Source organism: Spinacia oleracea, chromosome 1, assembly GCF_020520425.1.
Source record: "Spinacia oleracea cultivar Varoflay chromosome 1, BTI_SOV_V1, whole genome shotgun sequence".
Lineage (NCBI taxonomy): Eukaryota > Viridiplantae > Streptophyta > Magnoliopsida > Caryophyllales > Amaranthaceae > Spinacia > Spinacia oleracea.
This window is the reverse complement of record NC_079487.1, coordinates 116,642,427-116,662,552: the sequence shown is the minus strand read 5'-3', so window position 1 is coordinate 116,662,552 and position 20,126 is coordinate 116,642,427. Positions and strand designations below refer to the sequence as shown.

The 20,126-nt window shown below is 35.0% G+C and overlaps 4 protein-coding genes across 8 annotated transcripts; 3 read left to right on the top strand and 1 right to left on the bottom strand.

Moving 5' to 3' along the window:
- The first annotated feature begins 459 nt into the window (after positions 1–459).
- LOC110804395 (common plant regulatory factor 1-like) lies at positions 460–5,321 on the top strand. Of its 5 annotated transcripts, XR_008931381.1 has the most exons (10): positions 460–858; positions 1,068–1,190; positions 1,318–1,385; positions 2,118–2,233; positions 2,428–2,472; positions 2,605–2,700; positions 2,844–2,931; positions 3,505–3,941; positions 4,405–4,489; positions 4,809–5,321. XR_008931381.1 is itself a non-coding variant. In XM_056841180.1 (8 exons), exons 4-7 carry the CDS (start codon positions 2,174–2,176, stop codon positions 2,880–2,882), a joined length of 240 nt encoding a protein of 79 aa, XP_056697158.1. In that variant the 5' UTR covers positions 510–858; positions 1,068–1,190; positions 1,318–1,385; positions 2,118–2,173; the 3' UTR covers positions 2,883–2,931; positions 4,809–5,321. The 5 variants fall into 5 exon arrangements, 3 of the variants coding, with proteins under 3 accessions (XP_056697158.1, XP_056697150.1, XP_056697151.1); XR_008931380.1 differs by having other exon boundaries at positions 468–858; positions 3,505–4,489; XM_056841180.1 differs by lacking the exons at positions 3,505–3,941; positions 4,405–4,489 and having other exon boundaries at positions 510–858.
- Positions 5,322–6,996: 1,675 nt separating this feature from the next.
- Positions 6,997–12,202, top strand: LOC110804384 (probable fructokinase-6, chloroplastic). Its single transcript, XM_022009982.2, has 7 exons — positions 6,997–7,363; positions 8,571–8,782; positions 9,825–10,037; positions 10,840–11,037; positions 11,134–11,271; positions 11,548–11,664; positions 11,809–12,202. The coding sequence occupies exons 1-7, from the start codon at positions 7,198–7,200 to the stop codon at positions 11,941–11,943; spliced, it is 1,179 nt and encodes a 392-aa protein (XP_021865674.1). The 5' UTR covers positions 6,997–7,197; the 3' UTR covers positions 11,944–12,202.
- A 350-nt stretch (positions 12,203–12,552) lies between these two features.
- Positions 12,553–13,055, top strand: LOC110804403 (polcalcin Che a 3). Its single transcript, XM_022009999.2, has one exon. It carries the CDS (start codon positions 12,606–12,608, stop codon positions 12,864–12,866), a length of 261 nt encoding a protein of 86 aa, XP_021865691.2. The 5' UTR covers positions 12,553–12,605; the 3' UTR covers positions 12,867–13,055.
- Positions 13,056–13,427: 372 nt separating this feature from the next.
- LOC110804392 (probable serine/threonine-protein kinase PBL7) lies at positions 13,428–17,181 on the bottom strand. Its single transcript, XM_022009988.2, has 6 exons — positions 16,201–17,181; positions 15,531–15,788; positions 15,258–15,430; positions 15,092–15,171; positions 14,813–14,960; positions 13,428–14,103 (listed from the first exon to the last, which is right to left on the bottom strand). Exons 1-6 carry the CDS (start codon positions 16,742–16,744, stop codon positions 13,765–13,767), a joined length of 1,542 nt encoding a protein of 513 aa, XP_021865680.2. The 5' UTR covers positions 16,745–17,181; the 3' UTR covers positions 13,428–13,764.
- Between the last annotated feature and the right edge of the window lie 2,945 nt (positions 17,182–20,126).

Genomic DNA, 20,126 nt, shown 5'->3' with positions numbered 1-20,126 from the left:
CCCATTTGATCAAGTTTTTTTTATCCCACTGGGTTTTTCCTGACAAGGTTTTTAATGAGGCACTATGCCAAAGCATATAATCACAAAAGTTGTACTCTTTTTCCCTAGCTATGGTTTTTTGTCCCACTGGGTTTTACCAAGCAAGGTTTTTAATGAGACAACTAGTACATCGTTAGGGATGGACATTCAAGGGGGAGTGTTAAATATGGCATAGGACGGTGCATGCCTACATGGTGAATGTCCTGCAAATCAATAGTAGCTCCCCATATTTGACAAATCACTTGACAATTCATATTGTATCATTGTAGTAAATAGTCAAATTTATCATACTACTATAGTAACTAGTTTCCCTATAAATACTTACCTTCAGATTGTTAGTTTCCCCGAAAAACTCAATACGATTAATAAATCAGAATTTAGAAACCTTCCTATCTACTAGTAAAACTCTCGAATTCTTGCTATTACCTCACAACAAAACCATTATAATCCTACAACCTTTAAAAGTGAGAACTTGGTTTTCACTATTCATGCAATAGTTCATTGACTAAAGTGCCCTTAAGCTTCTCCCATTTAGCATTTGTGCCATCGTGCTCATCTGTTGCCACGTTCCTTTGTGGGCTCTTTTCTTTTTCCTCTTTTCTCAACTCTGGGATCTTCTTCCCCCTTCCATTTTCAAAAAACCCTAGCTCTCATCTCTGCAATTTCCTCCGCCCCCTTCGCCTCCTCCTTCCAGCATCTTAGGGGTTTTGATTTGGTGTTTCAGATTCGACTGCGGATATCTCCATTCTCCTCCGGCACCCCACACTTTGATCTGCTCCCATGAACCTCTCATCTGTATGTTTCGATCATATCTTGAAGGTAAATCTCAATGTCATTACTTTTTCTCGAAGGTTAATTCTTTCATCTCTTTCCTTTTTTCTCCAGAATTATAATTCTACAGTCTTATTGTTTTTTTTAACAAATTCACCAAATTTCTCTCATTTTTTTATTGATAAATACGATTTGATATATTTTTAACAGAAATTGGGTTAATTGTTGTTGAATTATGGTCAATTTTTTTTTACCAGATTGAGTTCGATGTAGGAAGCGGTGAGCTTAAAGCCAATGTCGAGGAGTGGATCTGTACTGAAGCTCTATATACTTCCCCTTTGTCTTTCTCCATTGATTTTTTCCTTTGCGATATTAATAAGGTATAATTTCTCTATGATTATTAAGTAAGGAAGCCAAGTCTTCCAATTTCTCTATAATTATTTGCTGATTATTTGCACTGAAAAAAAATATTTGCTGATTATCTGTGGTTTTTCAACTGTCTTAAAGGTTTAACAGAAGTAAGAAAGGGAATGAAACCGGAGAAACTGCGAGCTCTTGATTCGTCTTCGTGCAAGGTATCTTTCTCAATTTTCTTATGTAATTTAATCTTTAATTTAGTTTTTGTTTCTAGGGTATAATCTGAAAGATTAAGGTTGTACCTTTTCACTTTAACATCTGTTTTATGGGTTAGAATTGAACATGGTTTTTTCAGTGCTCTTAGTAATTCAAGCTATGGAAACGTACGGATTGTTAATTTTTAATCAAGAGTGATTAGATTAATCTGGGTTCATAATCAGAGTTTAATAGTGTTTAAATGAACTCTGATGATTGACTCGCAAAATGGTTCGTGGTTTGATCATTGCTCAGATACAAGAATCTTAGTTAATCACTTGGAAATTATGAATTGTTTTGGATCAAGTTTCATAAATCCTCAAAATCCCCCAATTTTGGTTGTGCTCATTTCACCTTAATTCTAGGTATATGATCCTACTGTAGAGCTGTGAAGAGAGCATAACCGAAGTCAAACTATTTACACTTGGAGATGTTTAGGAAGTCATGCTTATTGTTTAGCACCTACCTCTTTGTTAATACGCCATCTTCTGTTTTCAAGCTGTAATTTTTCTTGGGAGAGGAGAGGGGGAGATCATTGATGTTTATTGTTGCGAGTTTTCACTACAAGAATTCATGCTTTTACCGACCGTCTCGTAATTAGTACTTTACCGACTGTCTTAGGCAATCGGCGCTTTCTTGTAGTGTTTGTGGACTCATGGATAAAACTTTGGTACTGATTAATTTACTTGGTTCAGATAATCAGCTTCTGTGACGGATAATTAGGCTGGAAATTTAGCTTTGGTGAGTAATTATGGGAAGCAGTGATGACGTGATGTCTCCTAAGTCAGAAAAAACATCTCCACCTGCAACTGTAAGATGAGAATTCAGGGTTCATACAATTTCTGATGAATGATCTTTTCCCTATCTTGTTTCGTATTTTCTTTTCATGGAAGTTTTCAGGAATATGAAAAGAATTGACAAAAGTTGCAATTAGTTTGTCCGTCTTTAATTGACCAAAACTTAGACATTCATGTTTGATGATTGGGCTATATTGTGTTTTCGCAGGAGCACAATGTCGTTCATATGTATCCTGACTGGGCGGCCATCCAGGTTAGTTGTTGTATGGATGAAAGCTGAGTTCCATTGTAAAACTATATCCTGAATGCACTTGTTCTAAAATTAAACTTTATGTTGTTTTTACAGTGAAAATTTTTTATTAAAAATGTTTGCTGATTTCTTTAGGCATATTATGGCCCTAGAGTTGCTGTGCCACCATATTTCAACTCAGCTGTTGCACCTGAACACCCACCTCCCCCTTATATGTGGGGACCTCCTCAGGTAACTATCATAAGCATATGTAAATATGTAATGAAGTGTATTCACCTTGCATCATTCCGTAATTCAGTAGTCTGTAATTGTTTTTTATCCTTTTCCCCTCCTTCTCTTCCTTATATTTTGACATAAATGTTTCTATTTTCCAGCCTATGCCCTATGGTACCGCCATATGGGGCACCTTATGATGCAATTTACGCACCAGGAGGAGTTTATGCGCACCCTGCAATCCCTCTTGTAAGGGTCCCCTCCCTCTCCAAAATAAAAATTTGTTGGTTTAACAAGTATTCCCTTCGTTCCTGAATAAGTGTCCTATTTCCACAAATAGCGTTCCCTAATAAGTGTGATATTTCTATTTTTCGACATAGTGGCAGGATTTGAGAAATGGGGGTACGAATAAAAATTCTTATAGTCTACCAAAAAAAAAAAAAACCGGGTCCAATTCCGCTATAAAAATGATCCAAAAAAGGGTCTACTTTCGGTATTAAAAAAGGGGTCAAAAATACATTCGTTGTAATATTTTTGTTGTCTGTGCAGTAGCAACTTAAGTCGACCGCATTGCATCTGAATTATATGTTGTATAAGAGTACAATTCCCTTCATGTGGCATACTGTATTTAGAAATTCTTGTTAGTTTTGAGAATTTGCTAATCTTGAAGGATAATTTGTGTTATTCATGTACTTTTATCATGCTTTTAAGGTTTTAAGGTGTTTAAGTGTGACACACTTCTTTCCGGTTCTCTACTAGGGTAGTGTTTTCATCTCTGATATTCATTGAATCGTGTGTGATTGCCTTACATGTTGATTCCAGGTTATTCTTTTATTTCAAAGGATAGAAGGTGTAAATGTTTGCCTTTTTCCATGCATGTCCAAGAGGTTGGATCATCCTGTAACCAGTAGAATCAAAGATGGGTCGATACTTTTTATCTTGATATTGTCAAGTATTTTAGGCCTGACACAAAAGAGATAAAAGAAGAAGCCCTTAAGTATTGTTTATCATGAATTTTTTTGGTATACTTTCTACCCTAACTTTTTAGTCCATATTTATTTGGATTATCATAGTGGAGATAATTTCTCTAATGTATAGCATTGTCTTCTTCTTTCTCTCATGTTGGATACCTTGATTATTGCAAGAGGCTTTATCACCTGATATATATGGGTTTGTCTATTAGTTAAAGGAGAAGAATATATTCTACACGGTCATCTAGAGACACAAAAATCACCTAGACCTGACGAGTTGCGGCAGTGGTATAAATTTCTTTTACACGATCCTTTCCCTACTCATAAGAATCATGATAAGTTTGTTCATGACATGCTTTATACTTGTATGTTTTACACTCTGGTTTCTCTTTTTGTTGTCTTTGGGAAGATTTGAAACATAGTACATTTTTATGCAAATTGCACTCTTGTTATTCTAATCCTCTAAAGAAAAGAGATAGCAAGTGAGCTAAGTTTCTCAGATAAGGAATTTCTGTAGAACATGTTTAAGTTAGCATGTAACCTATAGTCCCACTTGATTGCTTTATTCTTAGGGAGGTAACTTAATTCATTGAGTTCTTCACTTGTTATGTGAGTTGACATTAGGTTGCCAGCTATGTGATATAAGTAACAGTATTGCAATGTCGTGATGTCGTCAATGAAATGCCTTGTTTAGTGGTGAAAGTTAGTGATATTTTTATATTTCTAACTAATTATTTCTTTTGTGTATTAGTTTTTTCCAGATTGTTGGGGGTACCAAGGACAACATAAGCACTATTTATGGTAGGACTATCTGAAATTGCCGAAGAAAAGAAAATGTTAGCTACTTATCTAAGACCCCCGATGTAGTTGTGTTTTCTTTGCTCTTTTGTCAAGAGTTAACCTTATTACACTATGTTGCAGTTGTTTGCTCTTTGTTAGTTGGGCTTGTTTGATTTTTTTTATGATGTCTGTTTTTGCGTTGATGATATCGCCTTTGGTCGGGTCTTTTCTGTTCTTCAGTTCTTCTCTTCTAAGGTTATGTTGCTTCTGTTATGCTCTGATCTGATGTTCTGCCCTGATGAGTTTCTGATTTTTTTTTTTGCTCTCTAATCTGCTTCGTTGCTGCCATTTGTCCGGTATGTTTGTTGCGCTTAGTCAGGAAGCCTAAGCCGGAATGGTGGTGGTTGGGTTCAGTACTCAGGATGATTGCTTTTGGGTTTAGTATTTTGGCTCAAATGTTGTTGATGGTGCTGCTTAGTTGTTGTTTCCTTATTGTTGATGTAGTGGACTTGAGGGTGCAATGATGTTGTCTCTGTTCATTTTGGCAAGAGTGGAGGTTGGGTTCAGTACTCAGGATGATTGCTTTTGGGTTTAGTATTTTGGCTCAAATGCTGTTGATGGTGCTGCTTAGTTGTTGTTTCCTTATTGTTGATGTAGCGGACTTGAGGGTGCAATGATGTTGTCTCAGTTCATTTTGGCAAGAGTGGACTTCATTTGACTCTTTTTGGGTGTTTGTAGCTTTTTGTTGAGCGTGTCTTTGCTCTTTGTTTGTTTTGGTAGTTGTGTATGTTTTGGTTTTATTTCTTATTGGTTGGTGGGGTTTTTTTCCGACCCTTGTAAATACTTTTTTTATTACAAAAAAAACATTTAACAGTATAAAGTAATACATTTCATGCTTTCATGGTGATCTATTAAGATAGAAAACAATCAAGAGATGATGTGCGTCTTTGAGGTCTTGATCCACACTACTTGGCTTAGAACATCCATTTCAAGAAACAAGGTTTTGCAATGGACTTTCTTTGGAAGTTGTTTTTTTTTTTTTTAAACAATAGGAGTTACCTTACCCATCATTTTGGGTTTTCTTAAAGGAACCATAAACCTTTTGTAATACTTGTGCCCCAAAAAACTTTTGTACAAAAGCTACTAAATGTAATTAATTAGTACAGTCTGCTTATTTGAAATTAAGTTAAGGATATGGATATTTTATAGAGGAATATATATTATATATTCCTTGAAAATACCTTTGAACTTCCATTGCAAATGTACGTAGTAAGTTGTCCTATACAATTAGAAGGTAGAAGGTAAGATTTGTTGTCTTTTAGTATTGTATAGTTCTATTATGAACGCATTTGCTCTTGTTATGACAAGATTAGCTTAAGTGGGTTCCTTAGACTCGACCAATATAAGTTTATGCAAATTGTGGTTGCTACCTTGGGGAATCAAATTAAGATCAATTTTGGGAACATGCTTAAAATAACAATAAATATGCACTTTTCTAATGAGTAAGCATTTCTATTGTGACTATAAACGTGCAACGTAAATAAATTATAATTTCACTAATTATATCAATTATAATTTAATAGATTTTCCTAACTTGGGGGAAGGCGCGCTTTTCATATGTATATAATGACCAAGCTAAGTATTGACTGAGTTTTGGGTATTCTGTAAAAATTCTTGGCTTGAATTGTCCCCTGTCACCAGGTATAAACTGAGATTTCAATTGTTCTATTTGCCAATATTTATGTGGGATCTTGTCGTGGTGTGATGTATTTGTAAATATCTGTTATTACATCTCTTTATGATTCTTAATTTCTCAATCTTTTCTCACCTGTATGGTCATTATATAGCTTTTTATGTTGGCCTCTTCATGTGTCAGTAGTAACATTTGAGAGATTGAAGAAATATCAAAGGGAGATTAGTGCACGGGTTATGCATTATTATATTTTTTGCCTAGATTTTTCTCAAGTAGTCAAAAGTTTGTGCTAATTCCATGTCTTTTGATACAGGCATCGATAGTGAAATTTCCTTGATATCCTAATGCCGTTGCATCCTCCATATCAAGCAGAATCATGGTGGAAGTTAAAAGTTGAATGTTATTTTGTTGTTAAAACCTCTCCTCTCTGTAATGTTTCGATTTGTTTAGGTTGAAATGAGTTTGTCTAAATATGTTGTATTTTTCAAGATTTCTTGAATTATTGTATGTATATAATTTATTGATTATGGTTAGTGTTAAGAGTGATACTTGTATACTTGTATAGTTGTACATGTTTCACTTGAAACTACGATGAAAATTTTAGTTTGGTTTATAAAATGGTTGTTAAACTTACAGTTTTCAATAAAAGTAGTGTTTTTTCTTGTGACAACAAATATAGCAACTTTCAAAGTGTAATTGCTAAATTATGGCGATTATAATTTCACAAAGTTTATTTTTGCTACCTTGGGGGACGGCGCGCCGGCCAACAACTAGTGAATATTAAATTTACCAAATTTCCCCATATTTAAAAAAAAAAAAAAAAAAAAACTCAAAAAAATAATAGCCAGAATTTGACTTCTCCCACACCACATGGACAACCAAATCAGCAAAACTATTCTCTCATCTCCGAACAAAGCTTTCTCCATCAGTCAACACTCAACACCTCAAGCTCAAGATCACTCCAAAATTTCCCCAAAATTTCCAGCAATATTTTTGAGCTCCATCACTATCATATTTTAGTATTATTACAACAATTTACAATTATAAACTAATTTTTTTTTTTTTAAAAAAATGGCTCTGTATTTATCCCCATTTCACTTCACCTCTCTTTCTTGTAAGCCTGATTATGCCTCACCCTCTAAATTTTCCGGCGCCACCGTATTTTCCCGACGAGATACTCCCGGAACTCTTGATTCTTTTCTGTCAATTGATTCCGGTCGCCGTTGTATCTTGAAAGGTATATCGGATCTCCTTTCTTCAGCAAATTTTGTAAAATTTTATTTACTTATTTTGCTTTCTTAGATTTTTTTTTTGAAGTTTGGTGAGTCTGCTTTGATCAATGTGACAGTTGGTAGTTATATTATGAGCATGGAATTCGTTGAAGTAGTTTTTTTTTTAAAAGGAACAATTTTTTTGCCTTTTTTTAATGTATAAGTGACGTAAAACTGCAATCATCTTTATTTTTTTCACCTGGGATTTAAGGTAATAAGGGAAATTTGGTGGAGTACTCGATTATGTTGCGCAAAATGTGGAAATTGTGTAAAAGATTGGCATGGAAGTTGTGTGACACAAGCAATTGATTAGTTGAAAAACTTGAAATGAAATTGGGGTTTGCAAAATTCAGCTTTGTTTATGTTCCATTTCATAGAAAATAACTTTAATTTATGATTACTGGTGTATATACAATAAAGTTTGGATCTTGGGTTGATGATCATCTGATGTAGAGGTAAAGGTGTTGAGACTAATTACTGCCCATGTTGCTGCATAATGAGGTAAAAACTAAAAATTGGTGGATCTCTTGGAATGGACACAGTAATCACCTTTTTCCTTTTGGGCATTTGGTAGAATTTAAACTAGTGATTTTTACTTGGGTATGCAATGGCTGAGGGATAAAGGGGAAATGTTATTAGTTTGTGTGAATATGTTTCCTTGGACGGATGACTCAAAAGCTGAAAGGGAAAGTATAACCGTTGAGGGGTTTGATGTCTGTAAATCTGTAATAAGGGCATAAGGCTCGTGTTGGTTTTATGTTTTTCTTTTTTCATGCTATGCAAGGCTTATTCTGAGCATAGTAAGTTTTGAAAGTTACACACTTTCCAGTTTTCAGTGTGTTTTGCTGTGCATTTGGGTTGGATTTTGTGCTGTCGGTTTGGTAAAATACAAAGAGTCAACAAAGCGGCTGACATCTGCTTTCGAAATAAGAGATTTCTCCTTCTCTTATTCAGTTGTCCTTTTTAATGATCCTATTGTCGTTTTCCCCCTCGGTTCTACACTTGTACTCTTGCAGAATCCAAAGTACAGATCCTAAAATTGTCAAGTCAGATTCTTTTGAACGTTTCAGGACGGGATGGAATGTGTGTTCTTGTATACTTGATCTTTTTCTCCTGTTACTTATAACACATGCTTTTGATTGAGATATTGATCCTTTCATTGTTTGTTTGTAGCTAGAGCACAACCTGGTAGTAATGGGTCAATTGAAGCAAGTGAGTCACCCCTAGTGGTTTGCTTTGGTGAAATGCTTATTGATTTCGTGCCCACAACAAGTGGGGTTTCCTTGGCTGAAGCACCTGCGTTTAAGAAGGCTCCTGGCGGTGCCCCTGCAAATGTTGCTGTTGGAATAGCTCGTCTTGGAGGCTCATCAGCTTTCATTGGCAAGGTAACAACACTCCTTGTTTTGTTTAGCTGGATGTTCCATGGTTTCATGTAATTTCTGCCTTTCACTTCATTTGACAGTTTTTTCTTGCCACTCTTTTTTATTTTTCCTTTAAAATTTTAGATTTACATTCAGAGCTAATTTTGTTTGTAAAGTCCTTCATTGTAATGTTCTGTTAGTAATTATGAGTATCACCTTGACCTTGTGCATTAGCTAGAGGTGAAATTCCTAAGACTGCAGAGTATTAATCTCATAATCTGGAACCTTTTGGTGTTTAAGTTCCCTGCTGCTCGTCATGCATTTGTAGACCGTTATATCTAGTTCGGAAGTTTGTGTTTCAGATTTCAATGCTTTACTGCAGTGCTTTTAGCTTTACCCTGTATTATGAGGCTCGTGACAGATACATGATTTGAGTGTCTAAAGCTCAACAGAAATCACGTCAGCAGTTACGAATAGAAATCTGAGTGGATGAGTGAATCGATAAATATGACTCTTATGTCCTATATAAGTAACAATAGCAAAGCGAAACTTCCTTTGACCTGCATGTTGTTGTTATTCATCCTAGAATGAACTATGAACTGATATGAGAAACTTTTATTACTTCAACACACCTAGAGAAACTGAATGTTTTGGACGTCCTTTTAGTAGCTGGCCTTATTCTGCTTGTTTGTATACTGGCGCATACTATAGACTATAGCTGAAGAAAAGTACCTGAGTGAAGTCAAAATGTGATGCTCCAGATTTCTCCAATTTTGCCTATGTGAGGATAAAACAACCAAATGACTCGGTTGTTTTGGGGCTAGTTACACTTGAAGACTCATGAAGCTACACAATACCCAGATATAGTTGGAAGAAAAGTTCAGAATGTGGTGCATTATGTGTGGCTTTCTCCCTTTTAGACTTGTGAAAATTTACATGTTTTGTCCATCTTGAAGAATATATTTGGTTAAAACTTGCTGTCATTTTGGCTATCTATTTTCACTGACGCCTCATGTTTATTTTCTTTTTCTTTCTTACTTATGCACTCTTCTGTCTATGCATGCAGGTTGGTGAAGATGAGTTTGGCTACATGCTTGCTGAAATTCTGAAGGAGAATAATGTGAACAAAGAAGGAATGCGATTTGATCCTGGCGCCCGAACTGCTTTAGCATTCGTGACGTTAAGGAAAGACGGGGAACGTGAATTCATGTTTTATCGTAATCCTAGTGCTGACATGCTGCTTCAGGAATCCGAGCTCGATTTTGAGCTCATTAGGAAGGTATGACTCGTAAAAAAATTCATCCTTTGATCAAATGTAGAGATTTCCTAAATATAACGAATTCACCTATATATATCAACAATTTCGAAAAGGATAAAGGTCCGCAACTTACGACCTTTAAGCCGTGTCACAATGATGACATGGCATGTTTATGTGTCATGAACGTAATTGGAAACTAAAATATTTAACTTATATAACCTATTATACATGTTACAAAAAAAAGGTAAGAAAATATTAATATTCTAATTTATTATAAATATAATAAATGTTTGTTTCCTTCTTTGTATCAACTACTTATTTACCTATTTTCATAGTAAAAATATTGCATTGATAGTAAAAATATTTTGATGACGCATGACCTACGTGGCGCCTATATGTACCATTTAAAATCCGATACGTAGGATTGCGACAACTAAATATTGTCGCAACTTGCGACCTTTATCATCAACCCAGGAAATTAAAGTTGAAAAAAACATGGAGTTTGAACTGCTTGGTATACATGGATGGCAGTCATGAGACTGATGAAAATCACAGTTCTTTTAAAACCTAAACAAATTTGGGGGATAAATGTTATGAAACTGAAAGCATAGCAATGCATTCATGTTTAGACACGAAAGAATCACGAACTGTTTTCCTTTTGTGGACTATACAAAATCCAGATCCCCTGAGTGAAAAGTCTGCTGTCAGCCTAAGAACTCAAGACTAAATGGTTCTTATAGTTTTTCTGCAGGAAGATTAAGAATTTAAGTGATATGAAGTAATAAGGTATCTCCTGAGTCCTGACTGTTAACTACGTTGACAGGCAAAAATATTTCATTATGGTTCAATAAGCTTAATTACTGAACCATGCAAGTCAGCTCACATTGCTGCTGCTAATGCTGCAAGAGATGCTGGTGTGTTGCTTTCATATGATCCCAACCTAAGGCTCCCATTATGGCCATCCGCAGAGAGTGCGCGTGAAGGAATCCTCAGCATTTGGGACACTGCCGACATTATCAAGGTTCAGGCTTAAATGCTGCCTTTTATTGTAATCAAAGCATCTTACTTTAAATGATATAATATGGAAAGTTGGCTCTGACAGTTCATTTGGATATAGATAAGCGAAGACGAAATTTCCTTTTTGACTCAAGGAGAGGATCCCTATGATGATAATGTGGTACGTAAACTATACCATCAAAACCTGAAATTGCTGCTTGTGACCGAGGGAGCAGATGGTTGCAGGTATTATACCAAGGTAAGTCTTTAATCTTTAAGGGTATCAACCACCCTGCCCCCAAATAAATTGAGGGCGAATAAGAATTTCTTTTTCAGAAATTAAATGTTGCCAAACGTAAACTCTGGCTCTCCCTTGTACACTTTTTGTTGTGCATATTTCAGATTTCTCTTTTCTGTTCTTTGAGCTCCCATGTCCTCCCGAAAATAACACACGCACCCCTCAAAATAAATATGAGATTATAAAGAAAATAAAAAAGATTCTGAAACAGCATGTTTGTATGCAATATGTTTGCAGGATTTCAGTGGTAGAATTGAGGGGATGAAGGTAGATGCTGTAGACACAACAGGTGCGGGTGATGCCTTTGTAGCTGGAATGCTATCCCAAATAGCTGCTGATACTAACTTGATTCAGGTAATGTTCAGATACCCAAATTCTGTTGTTGAGAATCGTTAAAAATAAATTAGTTGAAATCTTCAAGTCTAAACAAAAGTGTATTTGAAATAAAATGATGTTTGTCTGGAGACAACGTGACCGTGTTTATGCACACTTTTGCAGGTGGAAGATCGCTTAAGAGAGTCTCTCCGGTTTGCCAACGCCTGTGGTGCATTGACTGTTACAGAGCGAGGTGCGATTCCCGCTTTGCCAACTAGAGAAGCAGTGCTGAATGCAATGCTCAAGTCTGTGGCTTAAGTTGTTGTGGAATCCATGTAATTTTTGTACTATTATTCCCCCATTATTTTAGCCATAGTGAATAGTGATGATCAATAATGGTATTTCTCGTGTATTGTATATTAATGTCTAGTATTTTGTATTGTTTGAGTTCTGCAGTTTTGTTTGCTTACCCCTTACTGGGTTCTGAACTTGTGATGCTTCAGTATGAATAAGAGAATTGTGCTACTTTAATTAGCACAATTAACCTTATTTGATGCCATTTTTATTCCTCGGTTCATTCTCGTGCAAGAGCTTTAAAGTGTCCATTAGACTACCGCGAAACTGATTCAGTTTAATTTCCTAATGAATAAGTTAGGATGCGGGTTTTAAATCGTTAATATAACCCATTGTATAGATAATCTTCCTGGGTTAAGATTTTTTTTTTTGGGAAAAAAATCTGTAACCACAAATAGGGAGGAACTATTTTTGAGTGTTATAAGCTATGTTTAGCAAGACCAATGAAAATATATGTATGTAATTAAAACCACATGTTCAACTCTAAGGTGATCCGATTTGTAAGCTGATGTATCCTCTAATAAAACATGTATTGTATTGTATATTTGTATATAAATCTGAAACAATTCTATTTGTTCCAAAGTCTTAAAAGTTCTTATCAAACACCTAAACTCAAGGTTGAAAATATGGCTGCTGAGGATACACCCCAAGACATTGCTGATAGGGAGAGAATCTTCAAGCGTTTCGACACGAACGGCGATGGCAAAATATCGTCCTCCGAGCTCGGCGAAGCCCTCAAAACCCTCGGGTCTGTCACCTCTGATGAAGTTTGCAGGATGATGGCCGAGATCGATACTGATGGTGATGGTTTCATTTCGTTTGATGAGTTCACTGACTTTGCTCGCGCTAACCGCGGACTCATTAAAGATGTTGCCAAGATCTTTTAGTTTATGGAGTAGTTTCTTAATTATTATACACATTCATTGTATTTCTTTCTTGGTAGAAATTTCAAGCATCATATATTCATAATTCATAGGGGGACAAACACTATAAAGCACAAGATTTCCTTAATCTTTAAATAGTTATTGTATCATTTTTGTTAACTTTTAAATATGTAAGCAAGATTCTAATCTGCATGTGATCATGTCTTCTTGTTGGAGGTTGGAGTTATACATCAATTGTAGTTCGTAGAGGTGGCCATTATTTTACATGATCTGTAAACTCGATCAAAACCCGCCCGAAAATATAGGATCCAAACACATTTTTTTTAACACCCTATTTATGCCGTCTGATCTGCCCTAAAAAAAGAAGGAAATCGATTTTGACACTCCTCTATGTGAGTAAGAGCACAAATTTTCGTGCTCATTCAATGGGAGTGCCGAAATCAATTCCTCTATCCAAAACCCGTATGCCAAAATCAATTTCTAAACAGATCGAATAGTCATCAGTTCATCACTCATAAAAACATTGTACTGTAATTCAAAGGTCAAGTGCATTGACACATCATATCAAGAATTCCTTGCATTAACAATAAAAGGAGTGAAATTGAATTGTCAAACAAAAATTATAGAGCAGACTCAATCACTCGGAATTTCTGGACAAATTTTCACAATGTTGAGTTCCTCGGTTACCCAATAACTTCCTAACCAGAAGCTCGACCCCTCTCGAGCAAGATATTGAGAATATTTATGTACACTGATCCTATTTCTATACAAACATTCACCACCTTAGGCAATAGCTTGCCAAGTTTTATCTCAATAGTCAACTAACAGACGACAAGAAACAACGCTAGTGTAGCAAAGAATGGTACAGGAGTTCACCCCGCCAGACGTACTTTTGTTGGTGTCATCGGCCATATAAGAAATCATCATCTTCTAGCTCAGAAACTCCAAGCATAGCCAAAGCCAAATGAGACTTCATTTCGCTTTTTGTACGTTGCAGTATTGGAGGAACATAACTTCTTCGACTACCTAAACTTGCCTTACCCTTCATAAGACAACCTTCTCCTCTTAGAAGAATGATGGTGTCGTTAATGCTTGGCCTACAAGATTCTTCGCTGTTCAAACAGGCAGCTGCAGCGCGAACTATTCTGGTTATAAGTTTTGAACTTTTAGGAGTAACTTTGGCTCGTGGGTCAAGCAAACTGTCTAACGCTGAGTCTCCCTGCTCCATCAGTGGCTTTGCCTGCAACAACAAGAAACAATGGTTTACTACATTTGATTTACAACTGGAAAGCAAAACACGGCATTGTCATCTTCCAAAAAAAATCCACATTTACTCTAAAAATACTAAAAGCCCTCTTCAGAAATTGGCAGCACAATCAGAAACACCATCAACGTTTTCTTTCAGTTGCAATAGTGATTAAGTATTCATGGAATATGTTATATCATACAGAGCTGCACATTTGTATAAATATGGTAGGTCCATTATGAAGGATGAAGGAATTTTTTGACAGAATTTTGTTTTCAGAATTTGATGCCAAAGCACTGTCAAATATAAATGTAAAGGAACGAATGAGGCATGTCTTTGTCAAACTAATTATACACCGTACAGGCAGTTAGCGTTAGTCGAAACTAATTATAACCCTCTTAGTGCACACTTGTAATCAGGAAAAATAGAAAGGAGCGAAGGACCACTTTATCTTAACCAAGAACTAGTCAACTACCACAGTTGCAACTCTTCTGGTCCAATACTCAATCAATGAATCAAAGCAAATCGGGTTATGTGCCTTATGGCCTTATCAAAGTTAACGGTGCACCATTTGTTTTCAGAAATATCCAAAGAGGACCATATTATCTTAAGTTTTAACCAAAACTAGTCAACTACCACAAATTCAGCTCGTATGGTCAGAGGTACTTGCTGAAAGGAATACAAGATCAAAACAGTGACATACCCATTGAACCAAGTTCTCTTCTCCGGATGGCCTTAGTGATTCAATTGGCTTTCGGCCTGTTATTAGCTCTAAAAGAACAACTCCAAAGGCATAAACATCAGTTTTATCCGATACCTTCCCGTGCTGGAAGTACTCAGGAGCCAAATATCTGCAAAAATCAATATTCATTAAGTCAGATAAACAAGGATAAAATCCTTGCTTGACAAGGAAACAAGTTGAAGATCCTATTTTTTTTTTCTTTTTTAAAAATTGACAATAAGATTTATTTGCAATCCGTACCCAAATGTTCCTTTCACAGTTTTGCAAAGGAAAGGGACTGATGGTGCTGGAGTCCATGTTGCTAACCCGAAATCACATAACTACAAAAGTCATTAATTCATTTTAGACAACTTATCATATACTATAATCGAATAATAATTAAAGCAAGGAAAAAGCAGCAATTCACCTTGGGCCTTTTCTTGGATGACAAAAGAATATTGGATGGCTTTATATCTCTATGAACAATACATTTTTCAGTTCCATTGTGTAGATATGCAATAGCTTCTGCAATTCCTACAGCAACCTTATACCTTGCAGACCATGAAAGCGATGCGAAACCCTTTACACCCTTCTTCTTCCCTATAAATGATATCTCCAGTATTAAATTTCATCCAACATAAACACCACCAGAATGAAATAAAAAATGTCATAAAACTACAAAGAAGCGCGCTAGCTATACCGTGCAAATGTCGTTCTAAGCTTCCACTGGAAACATATTTGTAGACCAAGAACAAGCCTTCCTCTGGATCAATACAAAATCCCAAGAGAGGAACAATATTTGGATGTTGAAGAGAACTTGCAATCATCAATTCTCTACAAAATGCCTTGGGAGTTTCCTTACCCTCTTTCTCTAACCTCTTGATTGCCACTGCTGTTCTCAATAACCCAACTCTACCTCTAAACACATAACTCAGTGCACCTCTGCCCAATACTCTGTCTGATTTCAGTTCCAATTATACACCAAAATTAATCCAATGAATTCATAATTTTATACCAAAATCAACAATAATAGAACCCCAGAATATATTCAACCGTAAACAATATCTAATGGAAGTTTTAAAAAATTAACAAAAAGCCAGAAAATAATGAACCAGACCAAAGCAAACCCATTCAATGATGCATCAAATGAATAAGGAAAATAACTTTTGCAATTAATACAACAATCAGCAAAAACACAGAAAACATTGAACCAAAATAACGCAACCCGTTGAATTAAAACAAAAATCAATAAACACCCATAAAAGATTGAAGCAATTTAAAGCAACCCATATCATTTTAATACTGTAAAAATTAACAAAACCCCAGAAATGATTAAGACAAAAAGGAGGAGTTTAAACCCATGAAATTACCTTCAGAGAAATTGCGGGTGGCATAACGAATTTCATCAAAGCTAAACCTGATCAAAGAATTAGTAACAGGAGAAATACTCTTCTCCAATGATTCAATCCGACGCCATTTAAGCTCTTTGGAGTTAGAATCACTCGAAATATTGTCCAAATTCACCATTAAAACAGTAGTAGAAGAACCCAAATTTGCAGTCTTTAAGGAATCAAGTTCAACTTGAGAGCACAAACTGAACCTAAAAGAGGAGTGAACAGAATGAGGTTCACCATTTGCTAAATCACCACCTGATTCTGCAAGCAACCATGCCTTATTATGCTCTGAATTACTATTCTTTTGCCCTTCAATTTTACTCTTCTGTGGCACAAAACAACCAAACCCAAAATCCCAAATCATATTCATCAAAAAAGATCTGAACTTTAACTCATTGTAATTATCATCACAGTAATCATCATCCTTAGTATCATTGTAAGTAGGGATTAATGAGAGAGAATTTGAAGAATTTGTAAAAATTTGTTGGTTTTCAGTGTAATTACATTGGGAAAACCCCATTTTTTGTTTGGGTAGATCTCAAAACAAACTAGACAAAAATCCCAGAAAAATATAAAGAAGAAAGTGAGCAACTTTACTTGAATGAGAGGAACAGAATACAATGGCTTTTTCAGAAAAAGAGATGAGAAAAAAAATTAAAGTATGCGGGGGAATTTGTCTGGTGATTAATATAAAAAAAAACTTGACTGATTTGATAAAATGATTAAAAATAAGATATTAATAATTAAGAAAATGTTGGTTGATAAACATTTAATTAAACGAAGAGGGGGTGGGGGAGATGGGCTGTTGAAGATGCCTGATGTTGATGAGAATCAAGACAAGGAACACCTACTAGGGTCTAAGGACCGTTACTCCATTATTTTTTGGATGGTAGTGAGGTTAGAGAGAATGGGGGGAAATGCTGGGAATAAAAAGGGGTTGGGGGATCGTCGATCTCTGTATTGGGTATTTGTAGTGTGTTTTCGGTAATCTAAACATTAATCGTGTTGGTTTGGTGTGGAGTGTGAACTAAACTTATTTGGATAACAGAGATTAATTACATGATCACAAATTCTTATTTTACAATGGGTGTACAATAAATATTGTACACCGGAGTAAAAGTTAACTCAAAATGCTTAAAAGTTAAGCATATATATGTAAAAGTTATCTATTTTTAAGTGATAAATTTTTTCATTTTAGTAAAACTTATTTCTTCAAAATCACTAATAATGTATAAAATTAATAATTTAACCCTTTAAAATATTTATCTATCAATTTTTTTTACTAATATAAAAGTTAATCAAAACTAAGTTAAAGTTACAAAAAAAATAGTTAAAGTTATCTTGGTGTACAATAAATTTATTGTGCACCTTGTGCGCGCAAGACCTTTTGTTACATGATTTATCATTAAAGATTTTTTGAGCCATCATATTTCAAGCATTAAGAATAATGAGCCAACACAAATTCTTATTTACATGGGGTGTACGATAAATATTGTACACCGAAGTTAAAATTAACCTAAAATGCTTAAAAGTTACCTTATACGGGTAAAAGTTATCTATTTTTTTCAATGTAATAAAAATATATTTTCAAAATTACTAATAATGTATAAAATTAATTATTTAAACTTTTAAAATATTTATCTATCAAATTTTTTTTTTATAATATAAAAGTTAAAGAAAACTAGATAAAAGTTAGAGAAAACTGGTAAAAGTTATGTTGGTGCACAATAAATTTATTGTACACCTTGTGCATGCAAGACCTTTTGATGAATCAAATTCATTAGGCCTAAAAGGAAAGTACATAAATGGTAATGTCTCCATAATGATATGGATTAGTATGATAGATCCATAATCTAAATTTGGATGCTAGTTATAAATACTTAGATTGGAATCAAGTAAACTATTGAGGGAAAAGATTTTTTTTGACATTGGATAAAGTTACAAAGAAAAATTAAGAATAACCAGCATGCCCAACACCAACTGGTGAACACAAGTCGCATTCCATCCTTAGATGCCCTCTTGGCCAGAACATGCGCTGAATGAATCTGGTCTTGATGCACTTTATTGATCATGCAATTTTTAAACCCCTTTCTGATATCAAAAATGGCTTCTATTGTCCATGTAAGCTGAATATTTGGCTTAACTTGTCCCTGCAAGTAAGAAACTAAAAACACAACAATGTCTTCATAGGATGAATCATTTGCCCATTGCCCATTGTAATGCTCGCAGACAAGCCATAGCCTCAACATGAAGTGACAAATGCCATAAATCGTAATCACAGCCCGGCCCCAAGAATTTTCGTGTCGTTCGGTTGTTGAAGAATCCATCCCGTTCCAACTCTTGAAGTGCCCTTATTCCACGCTACACCTAAATGAATAACCGTAGTTGACATTGGTAAAGCTTCCAAATCTATGTTTGTAAAGAAAAACCCAGTGGGTAATTAGGCATATACTTTGGAGGATGAAGAAAACCCAGATTTTCATCTTCTTTCCCCCTTGAACACTTTGTGTTGATTCAAATCTAGGCGAAGCTGAATCTGAACCACAGTTATATCCCCAGTTTGTGAAAAGAAAACCCTTGTATTCCGTGTAATCCAAATAGCCCACAATTTGCAATAAAAGAGACTATCCTATCGCTGAACTTCCCAGCCAAGCTACTAAAAAGCTGGATATATAGTTGAGAGTCCAATCTTGAATAGAAAGATTCTCAAATAAAGTTTGAGAACACGCCTAGCATACTACTACTCCACACATCTTGAGCCAATTTACAAAGGCCAAAAATATGCATGTTGTGCGTCTTCGCAATGGTCAACACAAAAGTCACAAGTGGAATCTAAACTAATTCCAAGTCGTTGTAGACTTGCTTTAACAAGAATTTCGTCAACCATCAGCTTCCAAGTAAACAATTTCCGTTTTGGAAGGATTTTAAGTACCCAAAGTAACTTAAAGAATGGAAGAAATCTATTCTCATCTAGATCATTTAGAGGATAATGTTGTATGTCATGCAGTCTCTCGAAGAAAAGCATATCCAAATTTGATTTCTTAACTAATTGGTTCAATTGCTTAACTAATTGGTTATAGTGATTAACTAATTGGTTCCAGTGCTTAACTAATTAGTTCCAGTGCTTAACTAATTGGTTCCACTGTTTAAATAATTGGTTTAGTTACTTAATTTATATGATACCAAGGTGGTCTTGTACGTGTAAGACCGCCTTATAATGTAAATCATAAAATATACTTTTAATTTGAGATCAACACAAATAAGCAATTAATGACTAAAGCCTCTTAGTTTACACTTGATTATTCTTTTTTACACGCCCTTGATCGATTGCAATTTGAATGTTTTTCCAATGTATATCGGAATTCTGAAGGCAATTTTTGTAACTGGGAAGAGTGGAATTGATGGGGAGAATGATAAGATGGAAGAGATGGAAGAGGAAACATAAGTAGTTGTTGGCTAGGGGTCCACCAACGTTTTTCCTCAAGTGGTGTCGAATTCTATTTTTTATTTTTTATTTTTTAAGGTGTTTAAATATAAAAAATAAAATTAAATAAGGTGTTAAATTACAAAAACTGATTTATTTAAGGTGTTGAATGACAAAAGATCCTAAATTAGTAGATAACCTAGACGCAAGATTTTTGCCTGTCTTGGTACTCGTATATGGATCCAAGCTTTAATGGCAATAAGGCAACAAAAAATACAGTAAAATTTATCATTTACTCTTTAGCAAAACTCGGCGTAGTAGAAACTACAATGGAGAGCAATAGATCAGGACATTTCGGTTCGAGGTTAAATCATCACTAAGCTAATTTAAATTATCAATTAACTTATTGTTGGAGATAGCTCTTAATAATGTCATAAATTTAAAGAAAATAACTCTAACGGTTGTTGGTAGGAACTTG